General features: G+C 41.9%; 1 protein-coding gene across 1 annotated transcript in view; it reads right to left on the bottom strand.

The window, feature by feature from the left end:
- The window catches only part of LOC106011595, a 17,102-nt gene extending 668 nt beyond the window's left edge, over positions 1–16,434 (bottom strand). Inside the window, exons 1-28 of the mRNA XM_013081757.1 lie at positions 16,401–16,434; positions 16,142–16,327; positions 15,518–15,775; positions 14,918–15,103; positions 14,294–14,551; positions 13,694–13,879; positions 13,070–13,327; positions 12,470–12,655; positions 11,846–12,103; positions 11,246–11,431; positions 10,622–10,879; positions 10,022–10,207; positions 9,399–9,656; positions 8,799–8,984; positions 8,175–8,432; positions 7,575–7,760; positions 6,951–7,208; positions 6,351–6,536; positions 5,727–5,984; positions 5,127–5,312; positions 4,503–4,760; positions 3,903–4,088; positions 3,279–3,536; positions 2,679–2,864; positions 2,055–2,312; positions 1,455–1,640; positions 831–1,088; positions 231–416 (exon numbers count right to left, since the gene is read on the bottom strand). Of these exons, the coding sequence (XP_012937211.1) occupies positions 231–416; positions 831–1,088; positions 1,455–1,640; positions 2,055–2,312; positions 2,679–2,864; positions 3,279–3,536; positions 3,903–4,088; positions 4,503–4,760; positions 5,127–5,312; positions 5,727–5,984; positions 6,351–6,536; positions 6,951–7,208; positions 7,575–7,760; positions 8,175–8,432; positions 8,799–8,984; positions 9,399–9,656; positions 10,022–10,207; positions 10,622–10,879; positions 11,246–11,431; positions 11,846–12,103; positions 12,470–12,655; positions 13,070–13,327; positions 13,694–13,879; positions 14,294–14,551; positions 14,918–15,103; positions 15,518–15,775; positions 16,142–16,327; positions 16,401–16,434 (5,992 nt within the window). The remainder of the gene's footprint in view (positions 1–230; positions 417–830; positions 1,089–1,454; positions 1,641–2,054; positions 2,313–2,678; positions 2,865–3,278; positions 3,537–3,902; positions 4,089–4,502; positions 4,761–5,126; positions 5,313–5,726; positions 5,985–6,350; positions 6,537–6,950; positions 7,209–7,574; positions 7,761–8,174; positions 8,433–8,798; positions 8,985–9,398; positions 9,657–10,021; positions 10,208–10,621; positions 10,880–11,245; positions 11,432–11,845; positions 12,104–12,469; positions 12,656–13,069; positions 13,328–13,693; positions 13,880–14,293; positions 14,552–14,917; positions 15,104–15,517; positions 15,776–16,141; positions 16,328–16,400) is intronic.
- Positions 16,435–22,009: the final 5,575 nt, after the last annotated feature.

Below are 22,009 nucleotides of genomic sequence, written 5' to 3'. Positions count from 1 at the left end.
AAAAGCAATGGAAGGAGAAAATTAAAGCAGCATAAGGCCTTAAGGCCCCGTACAGAAATCGGAATGGAACAATGAATATAATTAAATAAGATTACAACAAGAATGGATTTAAGAAAAAGAATACTTTTACTGGAGAGAGAGGGGATATAAACCAAAACAAAAAGGAACGACTATAGAAAGAAAAAAGTTTTAAAAAACAAAAAGCCAGAATTTCACAACTTAACATTTACCTAGTGTGGTGCCAATAACACAAAGCACGTTGACGGCATCGTCACAAGAAACTGTCACAGGATTGAAGTGCTGTCCGCCCACACAGGTCTGGGGGTAGGGTACCCCGTTGGAACAGTAATAGTAGCCATAACAGTTGGTGGGATCCGGGTAGTAGCCTCCGTCCACCTTGTCCACGCAGGAGTAGGCTACAGGGGAAAGGTGTAGAAAGCATTGTGTTAACAACCAGATTTTAAATCTGTGTTTCTGATTTTCACCAACATATTTGTTGCTGTTCTCTTGTTAGTGTTATCATCATGTTTGTCTTCCCCCTCCACTCTCTCTCTACGTCCTCCTCCTTTGTCTACTCCTACTCCTTCGACGCTTCATAATCACCAAATCATCATCATCATTATCGTCATCATCATTGTCATCATAATCACCATTAGTTTTAAAGACATGTATTTATCTTCAATTCTATTATTCCTCCATAAACATGTTGCAGAAGACAAGTGACAATATAGACTTCAGACACAAACAGGACCCCAACACAAGACTCCACGTGCTCATCATGTGTACACATAGCTTCTCTGTCCAAACGACCATCAAAAAGAAAGCTTTACCCTGTACAGTTGGTGTAGGACTTGGGTAGTCGCTTGACGTCACACCGGAAGTGCTCCCAGTGACCGTCTGGTGTCCTCGTCCAGAGCAATCCACGTTGATCACGTGATCACATGCCATGGACACATCATTCCACACCAAGTCATCCGGACAGCGGCCATGCCTGGCCTCCCCGTACATACAACGGTAGTACAGATGGCAGTCATACGGGTCTGTGAGGTAAGTCCCGTCTGGCAATCCGTCACATGACACAGGGGGTACTGAGGGAAGAGGTGGTAAAAAAAAAGTATTAAAATATATTATGTATATTAATGTTTTAGTTCGGAATAAGAGGAAAAAGGTAAAAATAAGACAGTACAAATATATAAGATTCCCGAGAGATTTGGGGTATTATATAAAAGCAATGGAAGGAGAAAATTAAAGCAGCATAAGGCCTTAAGGCCCCGTACAGAAATCGGAATGGAACAATGAATATAATTAAATAAGATTACAACAAGAATGGATTTAAGAAAAAGAATACTTTTACTGGAGAGAGAGGGGATATAAACCAAAACAAAAAGGAACGACTATAGAAAGAAAAAAGTTTTAAAAAACAAAAAGCCAGAATTTCACAACTTAACATTTACCTAGTGTGGTGCCAATAACACAAAGCACGTTGACGGCATCGTCACAAGAAACTGTCACAGGATTGAAGTGCTGTCCGCCCACACAGGTCTGGGGGTAGGGTACCCCGTTGGAACAGTAATAGTAGCCATAACAGTTGGTGGGATCCGGGTAGTAGCCTCCGTCCATCTTGTCCACGCAGGAGTAGGCTACAGGGGAAAGGTGTAGAAAGCATTGTGTTAACAACCAGATTTTAAATCTGTGTTTCTGATTTTCACCAACATATTTGTTGCTGTTCTCTTGTTAGTGTTATCATCATGTTTGTCTTCCCCCTCCACTCTCTCTCTACGTCCTCCTCCTTTGTCTACTCCTACTCCTTCGACGCTTCATAATCACCAAATCATCATCATCATTATCGTCATCATCATTGTCATCATAATCACCATTAGTTTTAAAGACATGTATTTATCTTCAATTCTATTATTCCTCCATAAACATGTTGCAGAAGACAAGTGACAATATAGACTTCAGACACAAACAGGACCCCAACACAAGACTCCACGTGCTCATCATGTGTACACATAGCTTCTCTGTCCAAACGACCATCAAAAAGAAAGCTTTACCCTGTACAGTTGGTGTAGGACTTGGGTAGTCGCTTGACGTCACACCGGAAGTGCTCCCAGTGACCGTCTGGTGTCCTCGTCCAGAGCAATCCACGTTGATCACGTGATCACATGCCATGGACACATCATTCCACACCAAGTCATCCGGACAGCGGCCATGCCTGGCCTCCCCGTACATACAACGGTAGTACAGATGGCAGTCATACGGGTCTGTGAGGTAAGTCCCGTCTGGCAATCCGTCACATGACACAGGGGGTACTGAGGGAAGAGGTGGTAAAAAAAAAGTATTAAAATATATTATGTATATTAATGTTTTAGTTCGGAATAAGAGGAAAAAGGTAAAAATAAGACAGTACAAATATATAAGATTCCCGAGAGATTTGGGGTATTATATAAAAGCAATGGAAGGAGAAAATTAAAGCAGCATAAGGCCTTAAGGCCCCGTACAGAAATCGGAATGGAACAATGAATATAATTAAATAAGATTACAACAAGAATGGATTTAAGAAAAAGAATACTTTTACTGGAGAGAGAGGGGATATAAACCAAAACAAAAAGGAACGACTATAGAAAGAAAAAAGTTTTAAAAAACAAAAAGCCAGAATTTCACAACTTAACATTTACCTAGTGTGGTGCCAATAACACAAAGCACGTTGACGGCATCGTCACAAGAAACTGTCACAGGATTGAAGTGCTGTCCGCCCACACAGGTCTGGGGGTAGGGTACCCCGTTGGAACAGTAATAGTAGCCATAACAGTTGGTGGGATCCGGGTAGTAGCCTCCGTCCATCTTGTCCACGCAGGAGTAGGCTACAGGGGAAAGGTGTAGAAAGCATTGTGTTAACAACCAGATTTTAAATCTGTGTTTCTGATTTTCACCAACATATTTGTTGCTGTTCTCTTGTTAGTGTTATCATCATGTTTGTCTTCCCCCTCCACTCTCTCTCTACGTCCTCCTCCTTTGTCTACTCCTACTCCTTCGACGCTTCATAATCACCAAATCATCATCATCATTATCGTCATCATCATTGTCATCATAATCACCATTAGTTTTAAAGACATGTATTTATCTTCAATTCTATTATTCCTCCATAAACATGTTGCAGAAGACAAGTGACAATATAGACTTCAGACACAAACAGGACCCCAACACAAGACTCCACGTGCTCATCATGTGTACACATAGCTTCTCTGTCCAAACGACCATCAAAAAGAAAGCTTTACCCTGTACAGTTGGTGTAGGACTTGGGTAGTCGCTTGACGTCACACCGGAAGTGCTCCCAGTGACCGTCTGGTGTCCTCGTCCAGAGCAATCCACGTTGATCACGTGATCACATGCCATGGACACATCATTCCACACCAAGTCATCCGGACAGCGGCCATGCCTGGCCTCCCCGTACATACAACGGTAGTACAGATGGCAGTCATACGGGTCTGTGAGGTAAGTCCCGTCTGGCAATCCGTCACATGACACAGGGGGTACTGAGGGAAGAGGTGGTAAAAAAAAAGTATTAAAATATATTATGTATATTAATGTTTTAGTTCGGAATAAGAGGAAAAAGGTAAAAATAAGACAGTACAAATATATAAGATTCCCGAGAGATTTGGGGTATTATATAAAAGCAATGGAAGGAGAAAATTAAAGCAGCATAAGGCCTTAAGGCCCCGTACAGAAATCGGAATGGAACAATGAATATAATTAAATAAGATTACAACAAGAATGGATTTAAGAAAAAGAATACTTTTACTGGAGAGAGAGGGGATATAAACCAAAACAAAAAGGAACGACTATAGAAAGAAAAAAGTTTTAAAAAACAAAAAGCCAGAATTTCACAACTTAACATTTACCTAGTGTGGTGCCAATAACACAAAGCACGTTGACGGCATCGTCACAAGAAACTGTCACAGGATTGAAGTGCTGTCCGCCCACACAGGTCTGGGGGTAGGGTACCCCGTTGGAACAGTAATAGTAGCCATAACAGTTGGTGGGATCCGGGTAGTAGCCTCCGTCCATCTTGTCCACGCAGGAGTAGGCTACAGGGGAAAGGTGTAGAAAGCATTGTGTTAACAACCAGATTTTAAATCTGTGTTTCTGATTTTCACCAACATATTTGTTGCTGTTCTCTTGTTAGTGTTATCATCATGTTTGTCTTCCCCCTCCACTCTCTCTCTACGTCCTCCTCCTTTGTCTACTCCTACTCCTTCGACGCTTCATAATCACCAAATCATCATCATCATTATCGTCATCATCATTGTCATCATAATCACCATTAGTTTTAAAGACATGTATTTATCTTCAATTCTATTATTCCTCCATAAACATGTTGCAGAAGACAAGTGACAATATAGACTTCAGACACAAACAGGACCCCAACACAAGACTCCACGTGCTCATCATGTGTACACATAGCTTCTCTGTCCAAACGACCATCAAAAAGAAAGCTTTACCCTGTACAGTTGGTGTAGGACTTGGGTAGTCGCTTGACGTCACACCGGAAGTGCTCCCAGTGACCGTCTGGTGTCCTCGTCCAGAGCAATCCACGTTGATCACGTGATCACATGCCATGGACACATCATTCCACACCAAGTCATCCGGACAGCGGCCATGCCTGGCCTCCCCGTACATACAACGGTAGTACAGATGGCAGTCATACGGGTCTGTGAGGTAAGTCCCGTCTGGCAATCCGTCACATGACACAGGGGGTACTGAGGGAAGAGGTGGTAAAAAAAAAGTATTAAAATATATTATGTATATTAATGTTTTAGTTCGGAATAAGAGGAAAAAGGTAAAAATAAGACAGTACAAATATATAAGATTCCCGAGAGATTTGGGGTATTATATAAAAGCAATGGAAGGAGAAAATTAAAGCAGCATAAGGCCTTAAGGCCCCGTACAGAAATCGGAATGGAACAATGAATATAATTAAATAAGATTACAACAAGAATGGATTTAAGAAAAAGAATACTTTTACTGGAGAGAGAGGGGATATAAACCAAAACAAAAAGGAACGACTATAGAAAGAAAAAAGTTTTAAAAAACAAAAAGCCAGAATTTCACAACTTAACATTTACCTAGTGTGGTGCCAATAACACAAAGCACGTTGACGGCATCGTCACAAGAAACTGTCACAGGATTGAAGTGCTGTCCGCCCACACAGGTCTGGGGGTAGGGTACCCCGTTGGAACAGTAATAGTAGCCATAACAGTTGGTGGGATCCGGGTAGTAGCCTCCGTCCATCTTGTCCACGCAGGAGTAGGCTACAGGGGAAAGGTGTAGAAAGCATTGTGTTAACAACCAGATTTTAAATCTGTGTTTCTGATTTTCACCAACATATTTGTTGCTGTTCTCTTGTTAGTGTTATCATCATGTTTGTCTTCCCCCTCCACTCTCTCTCTACGTCCTCCTCCTTTGTCTACTCCTACTCCTTCGACGCTTCATAATCACCAAATCATCATCATCATTATCGTCATCATCATTGTCATCATAATCACCATTAGTTTTAAAGACATGTATTTATCTTCAATTCTATTATTCCTCCATAAACATGTTGCAGAAGACAAGTGACAATATAGACTTCAGACACAAACAGGACCCCAACACAAGACTCCACGTGCTCATCATGTGTACACATAGCTTCTCTGTCCAAACGACCATCAAAAAGAAAGCTTTACCCTGTACAGTTGGTGTAGGACTTGGGTAGTCGCTTGACGTCACACCGGAAGTGCTCCCAGTGACCGTCTGGTGTCCTCGTCCAGAGCAATCCACGTTGATCACGTGATCACATGCCATGGACACATCATTCCACACCAAGTCATCCGGACAGCGGCCATGCCTGGCCTCCCCGTACATACAACGGTAGTACAGATGGCAGTCATACGGGTCTGTGAGGTAAGTCCCGTCTGGCAATCCGTCACATGACACAGGGGGTACTGAGGGAAGAGGTGGTAAAAAAAAAGTATTAAAATATATTATGTATATTAATGTTTTAGTTCGGAATAAGAGGAAAAAGGTAAAAATAAGACAGTACAAATATATAAGATTCCCGAGAGATTTGGGGTATTATATAAAAGCAATGGAAGGAGAAAATTAAAGCAGCATAAGGCCTTAAGGCCCCGTACAGAAATCGGAATGGAACAATGAATATAATTAAATAAGATTACAACAAGAATGGATTTAAGAAAAAGAATACTTTTACTGGAGAGAGAGGGGATATAAACCAAAACAAAAAGGAACGACTATAGAAAGAAAAAAGTTTTAAAAAACAAAAAGCCAGAATTTCACAACTTAACATTTACCTAGTGTGGTGCCAATAACACAAAGCACGTTGACGGCATCGTCACAAGAAACTGTCACAGGATTGAAGTGCTGTCCGCCCACACAGGTCTGGGGGTAGGGTACCCCGTTGGAACAGTAATAGTAGCCATAACAGTTGGTGGGATCCGGGTAGTAGCCTCCGTCCATCTTGTCCACGCAGGAGTAGGCTACAGGGGAAAGGTGTAGAAAGCATTGTGTTAACAACCAGATTTTAAATCTGTGTTTCTGATTTTCACCAACATATTTGTTGCTGTTCTCTTGTTAGTGTTATCATCATGTTTGTCTTCCCCCTCCACTCTCTCTCTACGTCCTCCTCCTTTGTCTACTCCTACTCCTTCGACGCTTCATAATCACCAAATCATCATCATCATTATCGTCATCATCATTGTCATCATAATCACCATTAGTTTTAAAGACATGTATTTATCTTCAATTCTATTATTCCTCCATAAACATGTTGCAGAAGACAAGTGACAATATAGACTTCAGACACAAACAGGACCCCAACACAAGACTCCACGTGCTCATCATGTGTACACATAGCTTCTCTGTCCAAACGACCATCAAAAAGAAAGCTTTACCCTGTACAGTTGGTGTAGGACTTGGGTAGTCGCTTGACGTCACACCGGAAGTGCTCCCAGTGACCGTCTGGTGTCCTCGTCCAGAGCAATCCACGTTGATCACGTGATCACATGCCATGGACACATCATTCCACACCAAGTCATCCGGACAGCGGCCATGCCTGGCCTCCCCGTACATACAACGGTAGTACAGATGGCAGTCATACGGGTCTGTGAGGTAAGTCCCGTCTGGCAATCCGTCACATGACACAGGGGGTACTGAGGGAAGAGGTGGTAAAAAAAAAGTATTAAAATATATTATGTATATTAATGTTTTAGTTCGGAATAAGAGGAAAAAGGTAAAAATAAGACAGTACAAATATATAAGATTCCCGAGAGATTTGGGGTATTATATAAAAGCAATGGAAGGAGAAAATTAAAGCAGCATAAGGCCTTAAGGCCCCGTACAGAAATCGGAATGGAACAATGAATATAATTAAATAAGATTACAACAAGAATGGATTTAAGAAAAAGAATACTTTTACTGGAGAGAGAGGGGATATAAACCAAAACAAAAAGGAACGACTATAGAAAGAAAAAAGTTTTAAAAAACAAAAAGCCAGAATTTCACAACTTAACATTTACCTAGTGTGGTGCCAATAACACAAAGCACGTTGACGGCATCGTCACAAGAAACTGTCACAGGATTGAAGTGCTGTCCGCCCACACAGGTCTGGGGGTAGGGTACCCCGTTGGAACAGTAATAGTAGCCATAACAGTTGGTGGGATCCGGGTAGTAGCCTCCGTCCATCTTGTCCACGCAGGAGTAGGCTACAGGGGAAAGGTGTAGAAAGCATTGTGTTAACAACCAGATTTTAAATCTGTGTTTCTGATTTTCACCAACATATTTGTTGCTGTTCTCTTGTTAGTGTTATCATCATGTTTGTCTTCCCCCTCCACTCTCTCTCTACGTCCTCCTCCTTTGTCTACTCCTACTCCTTCGACGCTTCATAATCACCAAATCATCATCATCATTATCGTCATCATCATTGTCATCATAATCACCATTAGTTTTAAAGACATGTATTTATCTTCAATTCTATTATTCCTCCATAAACATGTTGCAGAAGACAAGTGACAATATAGACTTCAGACACAAACAGGACCCCAACACAAGACTCCACGTGCTCATCATGTGTACACATAGCTTCTCTGTCCAAACGACCATCAAAAAGAAAGCTTTACCCTGTACAGTTGGTGTAGGACTTGGGTAGTCGCTTGACGTCACACCGGAAGTGCTCCCAGTGACCGTCTGGTGTCCTCGTCCAGAGCAATCCACGTTGATCACGTGATCACATGCCATGGACACATCATTCCACACCAAGTCATCCGGACAGCGGCCATGCCTGGCCTCCCCGTACATACAACGGTAGTACAGATGGCAGTCATACGGGTCTGTGAGGTAAGTCCCGTCTGGCAATCCGTCACATGACACAGGGGGTACTGAGGGAAGAGGTGGTAAAAAAAAAGTATTAAAATATATTATGTATATTAATGTTTTAGTTCGGAATAAGAGGAAAAAGGTAAAAATAAGACAGTACAAATATATAAGATTCCCGAGAGATTTGGGGTATTATATAAAAGCAATGGAAGGAGAAAATTAAAGCAGCATAAGGCCTTAAGGCCCCGTACAGAAATCGGAATGGAACAATGAATATAATTAAATAAGATTACAACAAGAATGGATTTAAGAAAAAGAATACTTTTACTGGAGAGAGAGGGGATATAAACCAAAACAAAAAGGAACGACTATAGAAAGAAAAAAGTTTTAAAAAACAAAAAGCCAGAATTTCACAACTTAACATTTACCTAGTGTGGTGCCAATAACACAAAGCACGTTGACGGCATCGTCACAAGAAACTGTCACAGGATTGAAGTGCTGTCCGCCCACACAGGTCTGGGGGTAGGGTACCCCGTTGGAACAGTAATAGTAGCCATAACAGTTGGTGGGATCCGGGTAGTAGCCTCCGTCCATCTTGTCCACGCAGGAGTAGGCTACAGGGGAAAGGTGTAGAAAGCATTGTGTTAACAACCAGATTTTAAATCTGTGTTTCTGATTTTCACCAACATATTTGTTGCTGTTCTCTTGTTAGTGTTATCATCATGTTTGTCTTCCCCCTCCACTCTCTCTCTACGTCCTCCTCCTTTGTCTACTCCTACTCCTTCGACGCTTCATAATCACCAAATCATCATCATCATTATCGTCATCATCATTGTCATCATAATCACCATTAGTTTTAAAGACATGTATTTATCTTCAATTCTATTATTCCTCCATAAACATGTTGCAGAAGACAAGTGACAATATAGACTTCAGACACAAACAGGACCCCAACACAAGACTCCACGTGCTCATCATGTGTACACATAGCTTCTCTGTCCAAACGACCATCAAAAAGAAAGCTTTACCCTGTACAGTTGGTGTAGGACTTGGGTAGTCGCTTGACGTCACACCGGAAGTGCTCCCAGTGACCGTCTGGTGTCCTCGTCCAGAGCAATCCACGTTGATCACGTGATCACATGCCATGGACACATCATTCCACACCAAGTCATCCGGACAGCGGCCATGCCTGGCCTCCCCGTACATACAACGGTAGTACAGATGGCAGTCATACGGGTCTGTGAGGTAAGTCCCGTCTGGCAATCCGTCACATGACACAGGGGGTACTGAGGGAAGAGGTGGTAAAAAAAAAGTATTAAAATATATTATGTATATTAATGTTTTAGTTCGGAATAAGAGGAAAAAGGTAAAAATAAGACAGTACAAATATATAAGATTCCCGAGAGATTTGGGGTATTATATAAAAGCAATGGAAGGAGAAAATTAAAGCAGCATAAGGCCTTAAGGCCCGTACAGAAATCGGAATGGAACAATGAATATAATTAAATAAGATTACAACAAGAATGGATTTAAGAAAAAGAATACTTTTACTGGAGAGAGAGGGGATATAAACCAAAACAAAAAGGAACGACTATAGAAAGAAAAAAGTTTTAAAAAACAAAAAGCCAGAATTTCACAACTTAACATTTACCTAGTGTGGTGCCAATAACACAAAGCACGTTGACGGCATCGTCACAAGAAACTGTCACAGGATTGAAGTGCTGTCCGCCCACACAGGTCTGGGGGTAGGGTACCCCGTTGGAACAGTAATAGTAGCCATAACAGTTGGTGGGATCCGGGTAGTAGCCTCCGTCCATCTTGTCCACGCAGGAGTAGGCTACAGGGGAAAGGTGTAGAAAGCATTGTGTTAACAACCAGATTTTAAATCTGTGTTTCTGATTTTCACCAACATATTTGTTGCTGTTCTCTTGTTAGTGTTATCATCATGTTTGTCTTCCCCCTCCACTCTCTCTCTACGTCCTCCTCCTTTGTCTACTCCTACTCCTTCGACGCTTCATAATCACCAAATCATCATCATCATTATCGTCATCATCATTGTCATCATAATCACCATTAGTTTTAAAGACATGTATTTATCTTCAATTCTATTATTCCTCCATAAACATGTTGCAGAAGACAAGTGACAATATAGACTTCAGACACAAACAGGACCCCAACACAAGACTCCACGTGCTCATCATGTGTACACATAGCTTCTCTGTCCAAACGACCATCAAAAAGAAAGCTTTACCCTGTACAGTTGGTGTAGGACTTGGGTAGTCGCTTGACGTCACACCGGAAGTGCTCCCAGTGACCGTCTGGTGTCCTCGTCCAGAGCAATCCACGTTGATCACGTGATCACATGCCATGGACACATCATTCCACACCAAGTCATCCGGACAGCGGCCATGCCTGGCCTCCCCGTACATACAACGGTAGTACAGATGGCAGTCATACGGGTCTGTGAGGTAAGTCCCGTCTGGCAATCCGTCACATGACACAGGGGGTACTGAGGGAAGAGGTGGTAAAAAAAAAGTATTAAAATATATTATGTATATTAATGTTTTAGTTCGGAATAAGAGGAAAAAGGTAAAAATAAGACAGTACAAATATATAAGATTCCCGAGAGATTTGGGGTATTATATAAAAGCAATGGAAGGAGAAAATTAAAGCAGCATAAGGCCTTAAGGCCCCGTACAGAAATCGGAATGGAACAATGAATATAATTAAATAAGATTACAACAAGAATGGATTTAAGAAAAAGAATACTTTTACTGGAGAGAGAGGGGATATAAACCAAAACAAAAAGGAACGACTATAGAAAGAAAAAAGTTTTAAAAAACAAAAAGCCAGAATTTCACAACTTAACATTTACCTAGTGTGGTGCCAATAACACAAAGCACGTTGACGGCATCGTCACAAGAAACTGTCACAGGATTGAAGTGCTGTCCGCCCACACAGGTCTGGGGGTAGGGTACCCCGTTGGAACAGTAATAGTAGCCATAACAGTTGGTGGGATCCGGGTAGTAGCCTCCGTCCACCTTGTCCACGCAGGAGTAGGCTACAGGGGAAAGGTGTAGAAAGCATTGTGTTAACAACCAGATTTTAAATCTGTGTTTCTGATTTTCACCAACATATTTGTTGCTGTTCTCTTGTTAGTGTTATCATCATGTTTGTCTTCCCCCTCCACTCTCTCTCTACGTCCTCCTCCTTTGTCTACTCCTACTCCTTCGACGCTTCATAATCACCAAATCATCATCATCATTATCGTCATCATCATTGTCATCATAATCACCATTAGTTTTAAAGACATGTATTTATCTTCAATTCTATTATTCCTCCATAAACATGTTGCAGAAGACAAGTGACAATATAGACTTCAGACACAAACAGGACCCCAACACAAGACTCCACGTGCTCATCATGTGTACACATAGCTTCTCTGTCCAAACGACCATCAAAAAGAAAGCTTTACCCTGTACAGTTGGTGTAGGACTTGGGTAGTCGCTTGACGTCACACCGGAAGTGCTCCCAGTGACCGTCTGGTGTCCTCGTCCAGAGCAATCCACGTTGATCACGTGATCACATGCCATGGACACATCATTCCACACCAAGTCATCCGGACAGCGGCCATGCCTGGCCTCCCCGTACATACAACGGTAGTACAGATGGCAGTCATACGGGTCTGTGAGGTAAGTCCCGTCTGGCAATCCGTCACATGACACAGGGGGTACTGAGGGAAGAGGTGGTAAAAAAAAAGTATTAAAATATATTATGTATATTAATGTTTTAGTTCGGAATAAGAGGAAAAAGGTAAAAATAAGACAGTACAAATATATAAGATTCCCGAGAGATTTGGGGTATTATATAAAAGCAATGGAAGGAGAAAATTAAAGCAGCATAAGGCCTTAAGGCCCCGTACAGAAATCGGAATGGAACAATGAATATAATTAAATAAGATTACAACAAGAATGGATTTAAGAAAAAGAATACTTTTACTGGAGAGAGAGGGGATATAAACCAAAACAAAAAGGAACGACTATAGAAAGAAAAAAGTTTTAAAAAACAAAAAGCCAGAATTTCACAACTTAACATTTACCTAGTGTGGTGCCAATAACACAAAGCACGTTGACGGCATCGTCACAAGAAACTGTCACAGGATTGAAGTGCTGTCCGCCCACACAGGTCTGGGGGTAGGGTACCCCGTTGGAACAGTAATAGTAGCCATAACAGTTGGTGGGATCCGGGTAGTAGCCTCCGTCCATCTTGTCCACGCAGGAGTAGGCTACAGGGGAAAGGTGTAGAAAGCATTGTGTTAACAACCAGATTTTAAATCTGTGTTTCTGATTTTCACCAACATATTTGTTGCTGTTCTCTTGTTAGTGTTATCATCATGTTTGTCTTCCCCCTCCACTCTCTCTCTACGTCCTCCTCCTTTGTCTACTCCTACTCCTTCGACGCTTCATAATCACCAAATCATCATCATCATTATCGTCATCATCATTGTCATCATAATCACCATTAGTTTTAAAGACATGTATTTATCTTCAATTCTATTATTCCTCCATAAACATGTTGCAGAAGACAAGTGACAATATAGACTTCAGACACAAACAGGACCCCAACACAAGACTCCACGTGCTCATCATGTGTACACATAGCTTCTCTGTCCAAACGACCATCAAAAAGAAAGCTTTACCCTGTACAGTTGGTGTAGGACTTGGGTAGTCGCTTGACGTCACACCGGAAGTGCTCCCAGTGACCGTCTGGTGTCCTCGTCCAGAGCAATCCACGTTGATCACGTGATCACATGCCATGGACACATCATTCCACACCAAGTCATCCGGACAGCGGCCATGCCTGGCCTCCCCGTACATACAACGGTAGTACAGATGGCAGTCATACGGGTCTGTGAGGTAAGTCCCGTCTGGCAATCCGTCACATGACACAGGGGGTACTGAGGGAAGAGGTGGTAAAAAAAAAGTATTAAAATATATTATGTATATTAATGTTTTAGCTCGGAATAAGAGGAAAAAGGCAAAAATAAGACAGTACAAATATATAAGATTCCCGAGAGATTTGGGGTATTATATAAAAGCAATGGAAGGAGAAAATTAAAGCAGCATAAGGCCTTAAGGCCCCGTACAGAAATCGGAATGGAACAATGAATATAATTAAATAAGATTACAACAAGAATGGATTTAAGAAAAAGAATACTTTTACTGGAGAGAGAGGGGATATAAACCAAAACAAAAAGGAACGACTATAGAAAGAAAAAAGTTTTAAAAAACAAAAAGCCAGAATTTCACAACTTAACATTTACCTAGTGTGGTGCCAATAACACAAAGCACGTTGACGGCATCGTCACAAGAAACTGTCACAGGATTGAAGTGCTGTCCGCCCACACAGGTCTGGGGGTAGGGTACCCCGTTGGAACAGTAATAGTAGCCATAACAGTTGGTGGGATCCGGGTAGTAGCCTCCGTCCATCTTGTCCACGCAGGAGTAGGCTACAGGGGAAAGGTGTAGAAAGCATTGTGTTAACAACCAGATTTTAAATCTGTGTTTCTGATTTTCACCAACATATTTGTTGCTGTTCTCTTGTTAGTGTTATCATCATGTTTGTCTTCCCCCTCCACTCTCTCTCTACGTCCTCCTCCTTTGTCTACTCCTACTCCTTCGACGCTTCATAATCACCAAATCATCATCATCATTATCGTCATCATCATTGTCATCATAATCACCATTAGTTTTAAAGACATGTATTTATCTTCAATTCTATTATTCCTCCATAAACATGTTGCAGAAGACAAGTGACAATATAGACTTCAGACACAAACAGGACCCCAACACAAGACTCCACGTGCTCATCATGTGTACACATAGCTTCTCTGTCCAAACGACCATCAAAAAGAAAGCTTTACCCTGTACAGTTGGTGTAGGACTTGGGTAGTCGCTTGACGTCACACCGGAAGTGCTCCCAGTGACCGTCTGGTGTCCTCGTCCAGAGCAATCCACGTTGATCACGTGATCACATGCCATGGACACATCATTCCACACCAAGTCATCCGGACAGCGGCCATGCCTGGCCTCCCCGTACATACAACGGTAGTACAGATGGCAGTCATACGGGTCTGTGAGGTAAGTCCCGTCTGGCAATCCGTCACATGACACAGGGGGTACTGAGGGAAGAGGTGGTAAAAAAAAAGTATTAAAATATATTATGTATATTAATGTTTTAGCTCGGAATAAGAGGAAAAAGGCAAAAATAAGACAGTACAAATATATAAGATTCCCGAGAGATTTGGGGTATTATATAAAAGCAATGGAAGGAGAAAATTAAAGCAGCATAAGGCCTTAAGGCCCCGTACAGAAATCGGAATGGAACAATGAATATAATTAAATAAGATTACAACAAGAATGGATTTAAGAAAAAGAATACTTTTACTGGAGAGAGAGGGGATATAAACCAAAACAAAAAGGAACGACTATAGAAAGAAAAAAGTTTTAAAAAACAAAAAGCCAGAATTTCACAACTTAACATTTACCTAGTGTGGTGCCAATAACACAAAGCACGTTGACGGCATCGTCACAAGAAACTGTCACAGGATTGAAGTGCTGTCCGCCCACACAGGTCTGGGGGTAGGGTACCCCGTTGGAACAGTAATAGTAGCCATAACAGTTGGTGGGATCCGGGTAGTAGCCTCCGTCCATCTTGTCCACGCAGGAGTAGGCTACAGGGGAAAGGTGTAGAAAGCATTGTGTTAACAACCAGATTTTAAATCTGTGTTTCTGATTTTCACCAACATATTTGTTGCTGTTCTCTTGTTAGTGTTATCATCATGTTTGTCTTCCCCCTCCACTCTCTCTCTACGTCCTCCTCCTTTGTCTACTCCTACTCCTTCGACGCTTCATAATCACCAAATCATCATCATCATTATCGTCATCATCATTGTCATCATAATCACCATTAGTTTTAAAGACATGTATTTATCTTCAATTCTATTATTCCTCCATAAACATGTTGCAGAAGACAAGTGACAATATAGACTTCAGACACAAACAGGACCCCAACACAAGACTCCACGTGCTCATCATGTGTACACATAGCTTCTCTGTCCAAACGACCATCAAAAAGAAAGCTTTACCCTGTACAGTTGGTGTAGGACTTGGGTAGTCGCTTGACGTCACACCGGAAGTGCTCCCAGTGACCGTCTGGTGTCCTCGTCCAGAGCAATCCACGTTGATCACGTGATCACATGCCATGGACACATCATTCCACACCAAGTCATCCGGACAGCGGCCATGCCTGGCCTCCCCGTACATACAACGGTAGTACAGATGGCAGTCATACGGGTCTGTGAGGTAAGTCCCGTCTGGCAATCCGTCACATGACACAGGGGGTACTGAGGGAAGAGGTGGTAAAAAAAAAGTATTAAAATATATTATGTATATTAATGTTTTAGCTCGGAATAAGAGGAAAAAGGCAAAAATAAGACAGTACAAATATATAAGATTCCCGAGAGATTTGGGGTATTATATAAAAGCAATGGAAGGAGAAAATTAAAGCAGCATAAGGCCTTAAGGCCCCGTACAGAAATCGGAATGGAACAATGAATATAATTAAATAAGATTACAACAAGAATGGATTTAAGAAAAAGAATACTTTTACTGGAGAGAGAGGGGATATAAACCAAAACAAAAAGGAACGACTATAGAAAGAAAAAAGTTTTAAAAAACAAAAAGCCAGAATTTCACAACTTTACATTTACCTAGTGTGGTGCCAATAACACAAAGCACGTTGACGGCATCGTCACAAGAAACTGTCACAGGATTGAAGTGCTGTCCGCCCACACAGGTCTGGGGGTAGGGTACCCCGTTGGAACAGTAATAGTAGCCATAACAGTTGGTGGGATCCGGGTAGTAGCCTCCGTCCACCTTGTCCACGCAGGAGTAGGCTACAGGGGAAAGGTGTAGAAAGCATTGTGTTAACAACCAGATTTTAAATCTGTGTTTCTGATTTTCACCAACATATTTGTTGCTGTTCTCTTGTTAGTGTTATCATCATGTTTGTCTTCCCCCTCCACTCTCTCTCTACGTCCTCCTCCTTTGTCTACTCCTACTCCTTCGACGCTTCATAATCACCAAATCATCATCATCATTATCGTCATCATCATTGTCATCATAATCACCATTAGTTTTAAAGACATGTATTTATCTTCAATTCTATTATTCCTCCATAAACATGTTGCAGAAGACAAGTGACAATATAGACTTCAGACACAAACAGAACCCCAATAGAAGACTCCACGTGCTCATCATGTGTACACATAGCTTCTCTGTCCAAACGACCATCAAAAAGTAAGCTTTACACTGTGCAGGTGGTGTAGGACTTGGGTAGTCACTTGACGTCACACCGGAAGTGCTCCCAGTGACCGTCTGGTGTCCTCGTCCAGAGCAATCCACGTTGATCACGTGATCACATGCCATGGACACATCATTCCACACCAAGTCATCCGGACAGCGGCCATGCCTGGCCTCCCCGTACATACAACGGTAGTACAGATGGCAGTCATACGGGTCTGTGAGGTAAGTCCCGTCTGGCAATCCGTCACATGACACAGGGGGTACTGAGGGAAGAGGTGGTAAAAAAAAATTATTTTAGGTTATTATGTATATTAAAACGGGTTGAAAAAAGGACGGTATGAATAGTAGATTCCCAAGAGAATTTGGGAAATGTATAAACAGTAATGGAAAAGAATCGTCAAAGCAGTATAAAACCATGTCATTAAAATCGGAATGGAACAATGACGACCATGGAATGAGATTACAAAAAAGAATGGAAGTAAGAATAAGAATAATTTAACAGGAAAGAGAAGACGATATCAACCAAAATAAGAATCATACACAAAAGAATGATTTTTTATTAAGAAGGCATTTCACAACTAAACATTTACCAGGCGTGGTGCCAATAATACACAGCACGTTGACGTCATCGTCACAAGAAACTGTCACAGGATTGAAGTGCTGTCCGCCCACACAGGTCTGGGGGTAGGGTACCCCGTTGGAACAGTAATAGTAGCCGTAACAGTTGGTGGGATCCGGGTAGTAGCCTCCGTCCATCTTGTCCACGCAGGAATAGGCTACAGGGGAAAGGTGTAGAAAGCATTGTGTTAACAACCAGATTTTAAATCTGGGTTTCTGATTTTCCCTAACATATTTGTGGCTGTTTTCTTGTAAGTGTTATCATCATGTTTGTCTTCCCCCTCCACTCTCTTTCTACGTACTCCTCCTTTGTCTACTCCTACTCCTTCGACGCTTCATAATCATCAAATCATCATCACTATCATTGTCACCATTATCATCATTACCATCATCATCATTACTGATATGCTGTGGCTTAATTAACCACACAAACTCATAACAGGATGTCCGAGGGATCTTTTACAGCACAATGATACACAAACAGGACCCCAACACAAGACTCCACGTGCTCATCATGTGTACACATAGCTTCTCTGTCCAAACGACCATCAAAAAGAAAGCTCCCTGTTGTTGGTGTAGGACTTGGGTAGTCGCTTGACGTCACACCGGAAGTGCTCCCAGTGACCGTCTGGTGTCCTCGTCCAGAGCAATCCACGTTGATCACGTGATCACATGCCATGGACACATCATTCCACACCAAGTCATCCGGACAGCGGCCATGCCTGGCCTCCCCGTACATACAACGGTAGTACAGATGGCAGTCATACGGGTCTGTGAGGTAAGTCCCGTCTGGCAATCCGTCACATGACACAGGGGGTACTGAGGGAAGAGGTGGTAAAAAAAAGTATTAAAATATATTATGTATATTAATGTTTTAGTTCGGAATAAGAGGAAAAAGGTAAAAATAAGCCAGTACAAATATATAAGATTCCCGAGAGATTTGGGGTATTATATAAAAGCAATGGAAGGAGAAAATTAAAGCAGCATAAGGCCTTAAGGCCCCGTACAGAAATCGGAATGGAACAATGAATATAATTAAATAAGATTACAACAAGAATGGATTTAAGAAAAAGAATACTTTTACTGGAGAGAGAGGGGATATAAACCAAAACAAAAAGGAACGACTATAGAAAGAAAAAAGTTTTAAAAAACAAAAAGCCAGAATTTCACAACTTAACATTTACCTAGTGTGGTGCCAATAACACAAAGCACGTTGACGGCATCGTCACAAGAAACTGTCACAGGATTGAAGTGCTGTCCGCCCACACAGGTCTGGGGGTAGGGTACCCCGTTGGAACAGTAATAGTAGCCATAACAGTTGGTGGGATCCGGGTAGTAGCCTCCGTCCATCTTGTCCACGCAGGAGTAGGCTACAGGGGAAAGGTGTAGAAAGCATTGTGTTAACAACCAGATTTTAAATCTGTGTTTCTGATTTTCACCAACATATTTGTTGCTGTTCTCTTGTTAGTGTTATCATCATGTTTGTCTTCCCCCTCCACTCTCTCTCTACGTCCTCCTCCTTTGTCTACTCCTACTCCTTCGACGCTTCATAATCACCAAATCATCATCATCATTATCGTCATCATCATTGTCATCATAATCACCATTAGTTTTAAAGACATGTATTTATCTTCAATTCTATTATTCCTCCATAAACATGTTGCAGAAGACAAGTGACAATATAGACTTCAGACACAAACAGGACCCCAACACAAGACTCCACGTGCTCATCATGTGTACACATAGCTTCTCTGTCCAAACGACCATCAAAAAGAAAGCTTTACCCTGTACAGTTGGTGTAGGACTTGGGTAGTCGCTTGACGTCACACCGGAAGTGCTCCCAGTGACCGTCTGGTGTCCTCGTCCAGAGCAATCCACGTTGATCACGTGATCACATGCCATGGACACATCATTCCACACCAAGTCATCCGGACAGCGGCCATGCCTGGCCTCCCCGTACATACAACGGTAGTACAGATGGCAGTCATACGGGTCTGTGAGGTAAGTCCCGTCTGGCAATCCGTCACATGACACAGGGGGTACTGAGGGAAGAGGTGGTAAAAAAAAAGTATTAAAATATATTATGTATATTAATGTTTTAGCTCGGAATAAGAGGAAAAAGGTAAAAATAAGACAGTACAAATATATAAGATTCCCGAGAGATTTGGGGTATTATATAAAAGCAATGGAAGGAGAAAATTAAAGCAGCATAAGGCCTTAAGGCCCCGTACAGAAATCGGAATGGAACAATGAATATAATTAAATAAGATTACAACAAGAATGGATTTAAGAAAAAGAATACTTTTACTGGAGAGAGAGGGGATATAAACCAAAACAAAAAGGAACGACTATAGAAAGAAAAAAGTTTTAAAAAACAAAAAGCCAGAATTTCACAACTTAACATTTACCTAGTGTGGTGCCAATAACACAAAGCACGTTGACGGCATCGTCACAAGAAACTGTCACAGGATTGAAGTGCTGTCCGCCCACACAGGTCTGGGGGTAGGGTACCCCGTTGGAACAGTAATAGTAGCCATAACAGTTGGTGGGATCCGGGTAGTAGCCTCCGTCCACCTTGTCCACGCAGGAGTAGGCTACAGGGGAAAGGTGTAGAAAGCATTGTGTTAACAACCAGATTTTAAATCTGTGTTTCTGATTTTCACCAACATATTTGTTGCTGTTCTCTTGTTAGTGTTATCATCATGTTTGTCTTCCCCCTCCACTCTCTCTCTACGTCCTCCTCCTTTGTCTACTCCTACTCCTTCGACGCTTCATAATCACCAAATCATCATCATCATTATCGTCATCATCATTGTCATCATAATCACCATTAGTTTTAAAGACATGTATTTATCTTCAATTCTATTATTCCTCCATAAACATGTTGCAGAAGACAAGTGACAATATAGACTTCAGACACAAACAGGACCCCAACACAAGACTCCACGTGCTCATCATGTGTACACATAGCTTCTCTGTCCAAACGACCATCAAAAAGAAAGCTTTACCCTGTACAGTTGGTGTAGGACTTGGGTAGTCGCTTGACGTCACACCGGAAGTGCTCCCAGTGACCGTCTGGTGTCCTCGTCCAGAGCAATCCACGTTGATCACGTGATCACATGCCATGGACACATCATTCCACACCAAGTCATCCGGACAGCGGCCATGCCTGGCCTCCCCGTACATACAACGGTAGTACAGATGGCAGTCATACGGGTCTGTGAGGTAAGTCCCGTCTGGCAATCCGTCACATGACACAGGGGGTACTGAGGGAAGAGGTGGTAAAAAAAAAGTATTAAAATATATTATGTATATTAATGTTTTAGCTCGGAATAAGAGGAAAAAGGTAAAAATAAGACAGTACAAATATATAAGATTCCCGAGAGATTTGGGGTATTATATAAAAGCAATGGAAGGAGAAAATTAAAGCAGCATAAGGCCTTAAGGCCCCGTACAGAAATCGGAATGGAACAATGAATATAATTAAATAAGATTACAACAAGAATGGATTTAAGAAAAAGAATACTTTTACTGGAGAGAGAGGGGATATAAACCAAAACAAAAAGGAACGACTATAGAAAGAAAAAAGTTTTAAAAAACAAAAAGCCAGAATTTCACAACTTAACATTTACCTAGTGTGGTGCCAATAACACAAAGCACGTTGACGGCATCGTCACAAGAAACTGTCACAGGATTGAAGTGCTGTCCGCCCACACAGGTCTGGGGGTAGGGTACCCCGTTGGAACAGTAATAGTAGCCATAACAGTTGGTGGGATCCGGGTAGTAGCCTCCGTCCATCTTGTCCACGCAGGAGTAGGCTACAGGGGAAAGGTGTAGAAAGCATTGTGTTAACAACCAGATTTTAAATCTGTGTTTCTGATTTTCACCAACATATTTGTTGCTGTTCTCTTGTTAGTGTTATCATCATGTTTGTCTTCCCCCTCCACTCTCTCTCTACGTCCTCCTCCTTTGTCTACTCCTACTCCTTCGACGCTTCATAATCACCAAATCATCATCATCATTATCGTCATCATCATTGTCATCATAATCACCATTAGTTTTAAAGACATGTATTTATCTTCAATTCTATTATTCCTCCATAAACATGTTGCAGAAGACAAGTGACAATATAGACTTCAGACACAAACAGGACCCCAACACAAGACTCCACGTGCTCATCATGTGTACACATAGCTTCTCTGTCCAAACGACCATCAAAAAGAAAGCTTTACCCTGTACAGTTGGTGTAGGACTTGGGTAGTCGCTTGACGTCACACCGGAAGTGCTCCCAGTGACCGTCTGGTGTCCTCGTCCAGAGCAATCCACGTTGATCACGTGATCACATGCCATGGACACATCATTCCACACCAAGTCATCCGGACAGCGGCCATGCCTGGCCTCCCCGTACATACAACGGTAGTACAGATGGCAGTCATACGGGTCTGTGAGGTAAGTCCCGTCTGGCAATCCGTCACATGACACAGGGGGTACTGAGGGAAGAGGTGGTAAAAAAAAAGTATTAAAATATATTATGTATATTAATGTTTTAGTTCGGAATAAGAGGAAAAAGGTAAAAATAAGACAGTACAAATATATAAGATTCCCGAGAGATTTGGGGTATTATATAAAAGCAATGGAAGGAGAAAATTAAAGCA

Source organism: Aplysia californica, unplaced genomic scaffold (assembly GCF_000002075.1).
Source record: "Aplysia californica isolate F4 #8 unplaced genomic scaffold, AplCal3.0 scaffold00145, whole genome shotgun sequence".
NCBI lineage: Eukaryota > Metazoa > Mollusca > Gastropoda > Aplysiida > Aplysiidae > Aplysia > Aplysia californica.
This window is presented reverse-complemented; position numbering and strand designations above follow the sequence as displayed.